Consider the following 13263-nt stretch of genomic DNA (forward strand, 5'->3'; position numbering starts at 1 on the left):
ATAAACCATCTGCTTATGATCATTTGAGGGTCTTTGGTTGTTTGTGTTTTGCTTCTACTTTGTCTAAAGGGACTAATTTTGATGCCAGAGCAAGAAGAACTGTTCTGATTAATTATTCATAAACACAAAAATGTTACATTTATCTGATTTAGAATCAGGTACTTGCTTAGTGAGTAGAGTGTGTTGTTCAGAGAAGACAATTTTCCTTTAAAGGGCTCAGAGGGAGAAAATGAGGATGTATTTGGAGTCCACTTGCCTGAGATGGTTACTCCTTCCTCATCAGAGATACTAGTGTATTTGCCTCAAACTTCACTCCTTGACATGCCATCTGCAGGTGATGATGTTCTTATGGACTTAAACAACATTCATGATGATAATGTTGAGGTCATAGATGTTTAGGTCCCTAGCATGGATGTTAATCCTTATTCTGAGGCACCAACTAAAATTGAGAAACTCAGAAGAATTGAAAGACGTGTCAATCCTCCTGTTTAGTTGAAAAATTATGTCACAGGAAAGAAATAGGCCTCTTCTTCATTATATTCTATAGATAAGATACTTTCTTATAATAAGTTGTGAGCTGCCTACAAGGCTTTTATACATGCTTTTTCAACTCATGTTGAGCCCAAAATCTTCAAGGAAACATCATGTGACCGAAATTGGGTGAATGCAATGCAACCGGAGATTCAAGAATCGGAAGACAATCACACATGAGATTTAGTTCTCTTGTTTGTTGGTATGCATGATATTGGCTCAAAATGGGGTTTTAAGATCAAATACAAGGCAAATGGTGACATTGAAAGATACAAGGCTAGGTTGGTAGCTAAAAGTTACAGCCAACTAGAAGGGCTGCATCATCATGACATATTCTCACCAGTGGCAAAGATGGTCACTTTGAGGACTGTCATTGAAGCTGTANATACTTTCTTATAATAAGTAGTGAGCTGCCTACAAGGCTTTTATACATGCTTTTTCAACTCATGTTGAGCTCAAAATCTTCAAGGAAACATCATGTCACCGAAATTGGGTGAATGCAGTGCAACCGGAGATTCAAGAAACGGAAGACAATCACACATGAGATTTAGTTCCCTTGTTTGTTGGTATGCATGATATTGGCTCAAAATGGGGTTTTAAGATCAAATACAAGGCAAATGGTGACATTGAAAGATACAAGGCAAGGTTGGTAGCTAAAAGTTACAGCCAACTAGAAGGGCTGCATTATCATGACATATTCTCACCAGTGGCAAAGATGGTCACTTTGAGGACTGTCATTGAAGTTGTAGCTGCTAGGAATTGGGATTTATTTCACATGGATTTCAATAATGCGTTCGTTTAAGGAGATCTTTATGAGGACCTGTACATGCAGTTACCTCAAGGTTTTCATAAATAAGGGGAGTCATTGGTGTGTAAGCTCAAGACATCCCTTTATGGTCTTAGATCACGACAATGAAATATTAAACTCACTGATGCCCAAGTAAAAGGAGGTTACTCCCAAAGTTCCTATTACTATTTCTTATTCACACAAGTGTTAGGTTCAGACGTTGTCATGATCTTGGTGTATGCGGATGATTTTGTCATCACGGGTAGTAGTCTCACATTAATTCAACTTGCCAAGGACACCTTGCACAAGGTATTCAAGGTGAAGGATCTCGACCAATTAAGATATTTCTTAGGCGTTGTGATACTTAGATCACAGAAGGAGGTACTTTTGAATTAGAGAAAATATGTTCTAGAACTCATTTCAGATGTGGGACTTAGTGGTATTAAACCTGCTATAACTCTGTTCGAGATGAATAGAAAACTCACCACTCTGGATTATTATGTAGCAGTTGGAGTTTCTGATAATCCTGAGCTAGATGATAATTTGAGCTATCAAAAACTCATTGGGAAGTTGTTGTATGTGACCATCACTAGACCAGATATTTGTTTTGCAGTTCAGATGCTCAGTCAGTTTATGCAAAGGCCTAAATATTCTCATTTGGATAGTTCTTTGAGGATAGTGAGATATCTAAAGGATGCTCCTGATTTAGGGATTCTTCTTCCTGCTGGAGACATCATTATTACGGCTGCTTTCTGCGATGTGTTGGGAAAGACAAGACAAAACACTAGGAGGTTGGTTACAGAGTATGTGATTATGCTTGGATGTTCCTTAGTATCATGGAAATTCAAGAAACAACACACGATTAGCAAGAGATCTGCAGAGACTGAGTACAGGAGCATGGCTATTTTCACTGCAGAGATTATTTGGTTGACAGGTCTACTCAGAGATAGTGATTTTGTTCTGTCCTCATCTATGGGGTTGTTTTGTGACAGCAAGGTTGATTTACAAATAGCTAACAATTCCATCTTTCACGAGAGGACTAAATATATAGATATTGATTGTTATTTTGTTGGAAGAAGGATCAAATCTGGTTTGATTTAACCTACCTGCTGTGTGTCCACCAATATGCAGCTTGCTGATTTACTGACCAAAGGACTTACTAGTGCTCAACATCATTCTTTGTTGTCCAAGCTTGGAGTGTTTGATGTCTATCACCCCTCTAGCTTGAGGGGGAGTATTGGATATTTTTTGTTAGTCTGCTATCAGTCAGAGAAGTTAGTTAAAGGGCAGTTTAGTCACTTACTTTCCAAGTTGATGTAGGTCTGTTATTAGTAAGTTATAGAGTCTATACATATGTACTATTGATTGATTGTAGTAGATCACTCATAACAAAATTCTGAGAATGTAGTTTCATCTCTTCACGATGTGCACAGATTGTTAAATGCTACATTGAATGCTGTCAGTTTTGATTGCTCCTCTCAATTTTTGTTGTTCTTTTAAAAAATAGGGCAGCAAAAAGAATGATTGAAATATCTCTCAATGACTTTCAATAGGTTTCAATCATTTTATTAAGCATTGAGAGGCTTTAAATAGCCAACATAAAAGACATAATTTAAAATTCAAAAATACTAAAATATCTCAACAACTAAAACAATCTAACTAAAACTCAAAATTCAATTTATCTTAAACTAAACAACTTATTTTGCTAAAAACTATTGCAGTAACTTAAAATTCTTATTCAGTTCAAACAATTGTATATAAAAAAGAATGAAATGTTTTTTCCCAGCATTATAGTCCATACATTACTAATTTCAGCATTATCAAGCATTATCATGACAGAGTGTAACCTTGGACCTGTAGATAACTTTCTTGTTGTTGGAGGTAGGGTTATCAATTGTGAGCACCATCTTACCTTCACAATCACATCCTGTATAGAAACAGCCAGAAATGACTTGTTCATCACTTGGAAAAATCTTCCTAGCCTTTTGAACTATTATACTGTAAGCACATTCATCCCTTGGAACATACTCAGCACAGTACTTCACTTCCCATCCAACCACTCTTAGCTCCCACCTAATGAGGCACCTCTGTAAATTCGAAAAATTCAAGATATCTGATTAAAGATGAAGGATTTTTTACATTCCACCACACCTATCTCCCTCTCATTTTATATGAGTTAGTTTGAATTGACACGTAAAAGAGATATGAAGACTTTCAAAACTTGTAGTCTAAAATAACTGATAGATATTTGTGTGGTTATAAATCATTTCCATAAAAGGAAAATGACTATTTTAAAGTTAAGTAGTTACATAGTATAGAAATAATTATTCTTTTTGATACTGACTATTAAAAAAGAATATAAATTGGGATAGAAGGAGTAATTATTATGTCTAAAACAAGAATTCAAGTAGGTTGAAGAATGTTAATTACCTCATTATGATTTACAAGAATTTCAATAGCTTGTTTGCATCTAGGTTTAAGAGTGATGAGTGTGGCTGGATCTTTGTTAGTGAACTCTTTGTTATCCTCATCAAAATTATGGTTACTAATGCCACCGAATTGGACTGGCAAATGTTCAGGAGAAATGTTGCTGCAGTTTCACCAAATTAATAAATGCCATGTGATACAAGTCAAAAAAAAAAAAAACTAATAATATTACTTTAAATTAAGTTTTTAAAGTTTTAGAGAAGAGGTTCACAAACTTGAGAAGGGTTTCTGCACTTTCTGATGCACTAGCAAAAGCAAACTTCTCTTTGGTTCTTTTGCTCAAGAATGGACTAATCATTTTGTGGAAACCCATGTACCACCCTGGGATATTTATGAACACCTATTTATATAAAATCAATGGTGGAACCAAAATTTTTATTATATTAAGAATGTCCAAAAATAATCATGTGTGACTATCAAAATAAAACAAAAAATTATTGTACTATTTCGGATTTGAATCTAGAACTCCTTTATTTAAATAGACACTCATTATCACTATGCCAAAAACATAACTTCTATCAAAAGTGTCAAACTTTAAATATATATCCGTCAAATGTAGAATTTGACATATATATTATTTATATATATACAATGTACTTTTTCAACGAAGAGTGTCCAACTGGACACATTGGGCTAGCTATAGCTATACCCCTATATAAAACCACGACGAATTGAGATTTCTTGACCATTTACAAATTGAGCAGAAGAATACGTACAATCTTTTTAGATCTCTTATGTATATGAATGATTATCTCTTTAAGTGTAAAATTAGCATCTCTTATAAATAAGTCTGGAAAAAATTGTAAGCGACCTAAACGATAAATTTTCGTGTAAATCACTATAAACCACAGTCAATTTTTTTGAGCAAATTAAAAATCTTTTGAAAAAACTCAAGATCGCAGCCTAAAATTTTGTAAACATTAGAGACATTCTAATTATATTTTGTTAATCCCAAGGACTATATTTGCACAACTATCAAATTAAGGACTATCTATATGATGGCGTACAAAAATGAATAGTGTTTTTTTTTTTTTTTGATTTTCCATTCGCTGTTCGGTACTCATATTGGAGCCCGACTAAATTCGAATTCGCGCCGGAAAGTCCCACATTGAAGGGTAAAGCTCTCCCTAACAAAAGCAACTTCGTACACAAAATATGTTAAAATATATATCCAAGGCTTACGGTCTAGTAGTACCAACCGTGTATATTTTGTTTTAAATTAATTTGGGAAGGGTAAAATAGAGAGGAAGAAATTAAAGAACCTGTTTGGTGACAAGTTGTGGATAGTTATCTTGAAGAGTTTGTGTAGTGGCAATCCTAAGCTCATTGAATCCACATCCTGAAAAATTCTTAACATCAATTACTTGAAGTAAAGTAGTATTCCCAACAGGACTAAAATCCAATTTCCTTATACTTTTTTCCAACAATTGAATCCAACATCTCAACAAATTCTCCTTGTCTATAAACATCATATTACAATAAAAAACCAAACTCCCTTCCTTATCCTTCCCATGTATCAACATAACATTTTCAACATCATTTTCACTCATCATGACTAGTTTATCCACATTAAATTCCTTTCTCCATACTATAGTTTTTCTTAACATATCAAAAGCTTCATCCACTTGAAAATCTCTTGCCTTTAAGAACTTCAACAAAACAACATCCGTCCTATTGTCTTTCAATAACGGAATTCCCCAAATCGTCACCTTTTCTTGTAAACTCCGAGAAAGCATTCGTCTCATTTCTTCCACGGGTGATAATAAGGTGTCGAAAAAAGTGTTTTCCAAGTCTAATTTCAACGGATATTTGAGTTTTTCCGTTGCATATTGACTTATTTTATCGTTTACAATTTGGGATGGTGGTGGTTGTGGTTGTAGTGGCAAAGTTTCATTAGGTGCCATAAGCAATGCAGCAAGAGAATCTTGTGAAAACGTCTCCATTGTGGGATTTTGGTGAAAATTAATTAGAGGGAACACTTTAATATAAAGGGGAAAATTACAAGATTTTCAATATTCAACCTCAAACATATTTTTTCAAACCTTGAAACAAGGAAATTAAAGTTGACAAGCTTGATTTATTATTTTGTTTTATACTCCCATACACCTAGCATTGACCTTCATTTTTTAAAATTAATATGATACATTTCCTAGTTCATCTACCTCATTTTACACGATATTTAACAAACATGTAAAGAATTTTTTTTGAATCTTTTGATTTTATTTTCATCCGAGTTTCATTCATCAAAATTCTTTATTACCTACTCCCTCTCGGTCATAATAAATGAATTGTTACGGTATTGCATACCTTTTAAGAAAAAAATATTAAAACATTAATTAGACATTATTTTTAATTTTATCATTGTTAATTATTGTTAAATTACTCTTTATAATGACTAAACATTGATTATGATAACTACTTCCAATACTAAACTGAGCAATCAAAGTTTGTTGAGCTTGTAACATAGGAAATTCAAATAAAGAGTAAAAATGGAAAAAAAATAATCTAAAATGATTCTTGAAGATCGAGAAATTAAGTTAACTTGAACGGTAAAATTGCTAAAATGGAGGAAGTATCTTTTAAGAAAAAAGCGGTCAACTAACTATCATTTCTCATTTGACGTAACTCCATCGAGAAATGACATAAATAGTCTCTTAACTATAGGAGTAGGCCTAAAATGGTCCTTTAACTATACAATTAACGGATTTAGTCCTTTAACTATTTAAAAACTTATCAGCTTTGGTCCCTTAACTTTACACTTACCAATTTTAGTCCCTTAACTATAAACTTACCGATTTTAGTCCTTTCAGTATTCAAAAACTTATCTGATTTGGTCTTTATCCATTTTTTAAAATACAAATAGCTTAGGTTTATATTAACCGAATCCATGCCTTGAGAAATTAAATCCTTTAGCAATTTTTTCTGTTGTTTCTCTCTCTCCGCTACTTTTTCTTCAAATTAACCTTATGCGAAGAACCTTAACCTCAAAGATTTAAAATAAAATTCACGAGGAAAGAAAATATAAGTCATAATTGTATTCAACAGAGGACAAAATGAAGCATATTATTGCTACTAATGACTTGAATATGCTAAACTTTATTATATAAAAAAAATTTATTACCCGTTAAATTTAAAATTTGTACTCCATTGACTTCATTGAACGGAATTTATTTAATTTTTCAAAAATTGAAATTTATAAAATGGTAGATTTGCAATTTTTTAATTTTTTTTAAATAGATCAATTTTATTATCCTATTCATTTTATTTTACGTAAAGAAATTTGAGTAAATTAAAATAGAATCCGCATTGATTAGCATATTCAAGTTATTAACAATAATTATATGCTTAATTTTATCCTTCGTTGAAAAAAATTATGACTTATATCTCCTTTTCTAATTAATTTTATTTTGAATCGTTGACGTTATTGTTCTTTCATAAGAGTAGTTTGAAGAAAAAGGGCGGGGATAGAGAAACAACTTAAAAAATGGTTAAAAAATTAATTTCACGAAGATTTCGGTTAATATAAACCTAAGCTATTTATATTTTAATAAATGGACAAAAATCAAACCTAATAAGTTTTTGAATACTGAAAAGACTAAAATCGGTAAGTTTATAGTTAAGGGATTAAAACCGATAAGTGTATAGTTAAGGGACCAAAACTGATAAGTTTTTGAATTGTTAAAGGACTAAATTCGTCAAGTGTATAGTTCATAGACCATTTTAGACCTACACATATAGTTAAGGGATTATTTATGTCATTTTCTCTAACTCCATCCTTGCCAAACACATATATACATACCCTTAACTTGTCTCTAAATTTCATTTTTATACTTTAACTTAATTTCGTTTCATTTTAACTCTCTAATTTTTATACCATTTAAAACGTGTGAGGAATCCTTTTTAATGTTAATATTTGACATTTTATTTTCTTCATCTGCCTATTTATTTTCTCCTTCTTCAATTTAACCCCGTTTTTCCATTCATCTACTTTACTTATCACTTTATTTTCTTCATCTGCCTCCTCTTCTATTTAACTCAATTTATGCTAAAGAAAATATTCTTTCTTATTTTAATTTTATAATTCATTTTGTCTATATAAAATTTAAAATATTAAATTTATATCCTACGTTATTAGAGACTAAATAAAATGTTAATATAATAAGTAAAGAGGTAGATTGAAGAGAATGATATCATATCAAATTTAGAATTATAATTATTCAAGTGATGTCAAATATTTTGTTGATATCACACAAATTAAAAAAGATGAATATATTTATAGTAACATAAACTCAATATTTATATTAACTTGTGTCACTAATTGATCTCGACAATAAATTTTGTAATTAATTGAATATAACTAATTAATATATATTTTATATTGCTTAAAGATGATAAATTGATACAATTAATGTAAATGTCCAGTAAATTCGAATGACTTGGAGAATACAAGACATGTGACATTACATAACTGAATATTTTCTTATCCTTTTAATGTTTATCTAACACGCACCGAATATTTACGCTGAATAAAATGTGTGTTTATGATATAAGAAAAAGTCACTTAAAATGTCAAAATAAAATTTTGAGACAAGAAAAAAGGAGTTAAGAGTGTTAAAAAGATTATTTCAACTTCTAGAAAGCAGAAGGCGTAAGGATTAATTACTACATTTATATATTTGACTTTGTTTTGGTTTTTATTTTCCATTATCTTGACTTTTTGTACTTTTTCCGTCCTAATTTATATGAATTAGTTTGATTTAATAAGTAGTTTAAGAAAGAAAGAAATACATTGAAATTGATGGTCTAAAATATTGCATAGATATTTGTGTCACTAGAAATCATTTTGATTGAATAAAGTCATGAGCATTTTAAAGTTAAATTATTACTAAATGTAGAAATATATCAATTTTTTAGATCAACTAAAAATATATATATAATTTGGAAGAGGAAGTCTTACTTTTCTTGATAGATGTCTTCTTGCGCGTTTCTTAGACTTGCTAATTTTGAATTTTCTCATGCACACTATATGTTGAAAGGATGATATATATTAGACTTTTCAGGTTCACATGGCATATATATATATATATATTAAAATCTATACTGCAGTTATCTTAATATTTTAAAAATGATTTGACATATGTTTTTTTTAATAACAAATTAAGACAAGGAAAAGAAATCAAAAGTCCTGACTCCTGACTGATTTTCCTAAAGCTCTTGCCAAAATCATAATTTTTAATCCCTTTTTTTCTTTCATCTAACATTTACTCAAATGAAATAAAAATGAACGATGTATCAACTAGCAGGAGCTGGCGAGCCGCTTCAGAAAGTTCGTGGCCTAAAGTCAAAAAATATTTTGAGGCCTTAAAAAAGGTTTAAAAGAAAATTCATAAAAAAAATTTATAGCTTTTTGTGTGACTAATTCTTTTACTGTTAGTTCTTTTAACAATTTTTTTAATATATTTAAATTCTAACAAAATACACCTATAAACAGGCGTATTTAAGATTTCGGTAAGATGGTGCATAATTACGAAAAAAAGCATCTTAAATATAAATTTGATCGATTTGACTTTTAGGTTCTTAATATGAACCATCACATTTTAAAAATTATAGGTCCAAAATAAATAATACTACTAGTTTTAAATTTTAATATACACATTTGATTTAATTATATAAAAATTTTACAGTGCTAAATTTTTTAGGAATATTCAAGGTAAAACACTTAAAAAATTTGAAAGCTTAATGGAAAAAAACAAAAGAAAAATTAGTTGAAAACGCTAAAAGTGTAATCGATAACCACTTGGAGAGGTGTTACTCAAAAAAATAAGATAGATATAAGATCTAAATTTCTAATCTCACTTAGAGAGGTGCACCCAACCATCATCGTTTTATTATATGATATTTTGAACGTGTATTCACACATCTATATTTAAATATTTTTTTAAAAAAAATATAATAATCTAGAGAGGGGAGCATGGATTCACGTGAACCCACGGCATCCCTCTAGATACGCCTTGCTGCTATAAATAAAATAACAAAAGTTTGATGAAAAACTAGATAAGTTTAGAGTTAAAGAAATTGAAAATATAATATTTGCCGCTTCTATATTTGTTGTAATACTGGAAATATGAGAAAAAGTCGAAAGAATAGCCAATATCTTAATTCAGTCACATTTTTTCAACTCTTATATCTTAGTAACCATTATACTTTTTATATCTGAATTTAATCACATTCTTCAGCTCTTATATTTTACTGAATATAATATATTTTTTAATATAAATTATAGCTTAATCAGGGGCGGATTTAAGGAGGATAATGAGATGTCACGTGATATTGCTTTCTCAAAAAAATTTACTAAACTATATATAAGATTAAAAGGGAAAAGCAGATAAACAAGATATATACAACAAGGTGACACTACTTAACCAAAAGTTGTGCGTAGCTCAGTTTTGGTAAGGATTTGTAATTTTAAAGTTGAGGTCCCGGGCTCAAACCTGTGTAGCCTCTTTTTTTATACATTTTTTTTGTCCCCCCCCTCCCCGCGCCTCTTTCTCACTTTAGTACTACTTACTATATTTTGAATACATTTTTTTAAAACACAATCAAAATAAATTTTAGTATTTTTCTTTTATTTTATTAAAGAAGGAATATATATATATATATAGGGTGGCACCACTGACGAGAAATCTTGCGTACGCCACTGAGCTTAATCAATTCTTGAACACCGAGAAATCAAACAAACGGAAAAGAGTATAGAAATTGAGGGTGTGTTTGGTAGGAAGGAAAACATTTTCTGAAAAATGTTTTCCAATTTTTTATGTTTTGTTGACTTAAATATTTTCCAAATCAACTCATTTTCCTCAAATTTAAGGAAAATGACTTTCCTTCAAAAATTAAGGAAAGCATTTTCCAAAACTTTACTTCATCCTTCAATATTTTTTCTTACCCTATTCCGTACCCCGAACCCGACCCTCCCCATCCAAAGAAAACAAATTTCAAATTTTCTTATTTTTTAAATTTCAAATAAATTTTTACCCCTACCCCCAAACCAAAAAAATGAAAATTATTTTTGAAAAATATTTTATGTTGTAAGATTTTTTTTAATCCACCCAACCCCCCCCCCCCCCCCCCCCCCCCCCCCCCCCCCCCCCCCCACCCCAAAAAAAATTTTTTTGGAAATGTCCCCCCCCCCCCCCAATGCCACCCCTGTCAATTTTTTTTTATTATCATTTTTACGTCACCCCCATTCCTACCGCCATCCCTGTCAATTTTTTTTTTTAAATGGTTTTTGAAAAATATTTCAAGGTTTAAAAATTTATGTCACCCCACCCTACCCCATCCCTCGAGCCACCCCCAACCAAACATTAAAAAGTATTTTCCAAAAAATATTTTATACCCACCAACCAAACATGAGAAAACAAGTTAGAAATCCACTTATTTTCCAAGAAAACATTTTCTATGAAAACATTTTCCATGGAAAATATTTTCCTTCATATCAAACACACACTGAGTTGCAATAAATATGTGGAAAAAAAAAAGAAAAAAAAGAGGCTTTTGGATTCTTAGACAAATCCAAAAAGGAAATTTAATTGTAAACAATGTAATTGACCTAAAAAATAACAACAATAACATACTCAGTAAAATTCCACAAAGTGGAATTTGGAGGGTAGATGGTACACAGACCTTATCATTACATCGTGGAGGTAGAGAGACTGTATTCAAAATAGAGGTTTGATGTTTATAATTTGCTTGAAAATAGAGATTAAGGGTAAGATATATTTGCTCTATCTCTGAATCGAAAGAGACTATAGAGTAAAGTATTAGGTTGTTTAGTTATGCACATAGATGAGACCGAAAGGAGATTCTATGAACTGATGTGATGAGACCGAAAGAAGATTAGTGTCATTGAAGATGACCCAGCCTATTCATGAATGTTCACCACTATAGAGCAACACAATTACCCCCATGTGATATAAATTTCCTATCTCGGCACTACTAGATTCTTGTTACTCATTTGATTTTTTGAAATTCTAATTTAATTATGAGTATTAATAACCAAACTTTTTTCTTAAATTTGGTGGACTCATCCACTCACTTCTTCTTATTACTACAAATGAATGAATTTATATTTCAAATTTCTTGATAGAATTCTCTGCGCTATGTCGTTTTATGTGTAATTCGACCTTGACTCTTATCTGGATATTTTTATTCACAATGATCACTTTTTTGATTGGTTTTGAAGAGTAGTTTGAGCATTATCACCATGCAGTTGATAATGCATATAGTGGCAAATGATTTAAGCACAATCTATTGATGTGTCACAAATGTGTAACAAAGGGAATCAGGTTATGCTCTTAATACTTTACGAGTTTCAATAACCTAATTTTCAAGGGAGAAAAACATATACATAGTTGATATAATGGCCCTCTCAAGACTTAGTGCATAATAACTCACTATTATGGTCCAAAATGTCAGGACATGGAAATCTCTCTCTACTCAACAAGTTGAAATCAACATGATTTTTGATGGATTAATGTCAACATCTAGGATTATTTTGGTTAAAAAAGATATTTATTTAGTCCTTCGTAATATGCATCAGTTGTCTCGACCCCAAGTATGTCCTAGATGTGACATGACATATAACACCTCGAGAGGTCCTACAGAAATCACTTGACATACATATACACAATATAATAGACAAAGTGGGAGATTTTATTTCAATAAAAAGGTTCGACATTTAAAAGCGGAAGTCTAACATAGTCTTGACAAACTTTTCTACAATTTCAAAATAAGTGGTCGGGACTAACTCATACACCACGTACAACATCCAAAGCATAAAAATAATAAGAAATCAATAAAGGTGACATCATTCTCGAAGTATGAGGACTTACCAAGTCTTCAAGTCTCTAAGTGATCAACTAGCCACAATTGAAGGGAAAAGAGTCGGCAAGCCCTTCATTAGTGAAACAATGTAGGCACAAGTATGCTTAGTACATGAAATGTACCAAGTATGTCAAATATGCATAAAACGCAAGCATGATCATAGAGGGACATAATCAAAAACACTATGTGCATGACCAAGCTATACATAGTAAAAACCTCCAAAGAAGAATCATAACCATGGACATGGTCAATGCATCTTGAAATCATAAAGGCAACTTCATAAAACATTGAAAAGTAACTTAGTTCATTTTGTGGAATATTTACTATTAACCGACATATAATTCAGGAGCTATAACATGGAATCCAGTGTCATTCTCCCATATCAAAAAGAGGTTTCCTTGCTTGCAAATGCAAAGACCTTAAACTTCTAGTTTAGGTGGATCCACTAGCTATGTCACTTAAGACAATCTACAGGGACACATAGTTAGGGACAAGGAGATTGCTACTTGAGACCTGGTCTATACTAACGGAAGAGCCTCCATTTCAATATCCTCTCGGTTCTAAGTAAAATCTCAATG

General features: G+C 31.3%; 2 protein-coding genes across 2 annotated transcripts; one reads left to right on the forward strand and one right to left on the reverse strand.

Moving 5' to 3' along the window:
- The first annotated feature begins 1786 nt into the window (after positions 1 to 1786).
- On the forward strand, positions 1787 to 2818 carry LOC125845871 (uncharacterized mitochondrial protein AtMg00810-like). Its single transcript, XM_049525368.1, has 3 exons — positions 1787 to 2314; positions 2450 to 2592; positions 2752 to 2818. Exons 1-3 carry the CDS (start codon positions 1787 to 1789, stop codon positions 2816 to 2818), a joined length of 738 nt encoding a protein of 245 aa, XP_049381325.1.
- A 320-nt stretch (positions 2819 to 3138) lies between these two features.
- Positions 3139 to 5748, reverse strand: LOC125845872 (patellin-5-like). The gene is made up of 4 exons (XM_049525369.1): positions 5068 to 5748; positions 4021 to 4145; positions 3749 to 3908; positions 3139 to 3405 (listed from the first exon to the last, which is right to left on the reverse strand). The coding sequence occupies exons 1-4, from the start codon at positions 5746 to 5748 to the stop codon at positions 3139 to 3141; spliced, it is 1233 nt and encodes a 410-aa protein (XP_049381326.1).
- Positions 5749 to 13263: the final 7515 nt, after the last annotated feature.

Source organism: Solanum stenotomum, chromosome 11, assembly GCF_019186545.1.
Source record: "Solanum stenotomum isolate F172 chromosome 11, ASM1918654v1, whole genome shotgun sequence".
Lineage (NCBI taxonomy): Eukaryota > Viridiplantae > Streptophyta > Magnoliopsida > Solanales > Solanaceae > Solanum > Solanum stenotomum.

What these genes read in the sequence shown, in the direction of transcription:
- LOC125845871 (XM_049525368.1), top strand. Translation starts at nt 1,787, where the DNA reads ATGAATAGAAAACTCACCACTCTGGATTATTATGTAGCAGTTGGAGTT. An exon ending in GGTTGTTTTGTGACAGCAAG is followed by an intron (nt 2,315 to 2,449) that starts GTTGATTTACAA and finishes ACCAATATGCAG; the next exon opens with CTTGCTGATTTACTGACCAA. An exon ending in GTCTGCTATCAGTCAGAGAA is followed by an intron (nt 2,593 to 2,751) that starts GTTAGTTAAAGG and finishes CGATGTGCACAG; the next exon opens with ATTGTTAAATGCTACATTGA.
- LOC125845872 (XM_049525369.1), bottom strand. Translation starts at nt 5,748, where the DNA reads ATGGAGACGTTTTCACAAGATTCTCTTGCTGCATTGCTTATGGCACCT. An exon ending in AGTGCAGAAACCCTTCTCAA is followed by an intron (nt 3,909 to 4,020) that starts GTTTGTGAACCT and finishes GTGAAACTGCAG; the next exon opens with CAACATTTCTCCTGAACATT. An exon ending in TTCTTGTAAATCATAATGAG is followed by an intron (nt 3,406 to 3,748) that starts GTAATTAACATT and finishes TCGAATTTACAG; the next exon opens with AGGTGCCTCATTAGGTGGGA.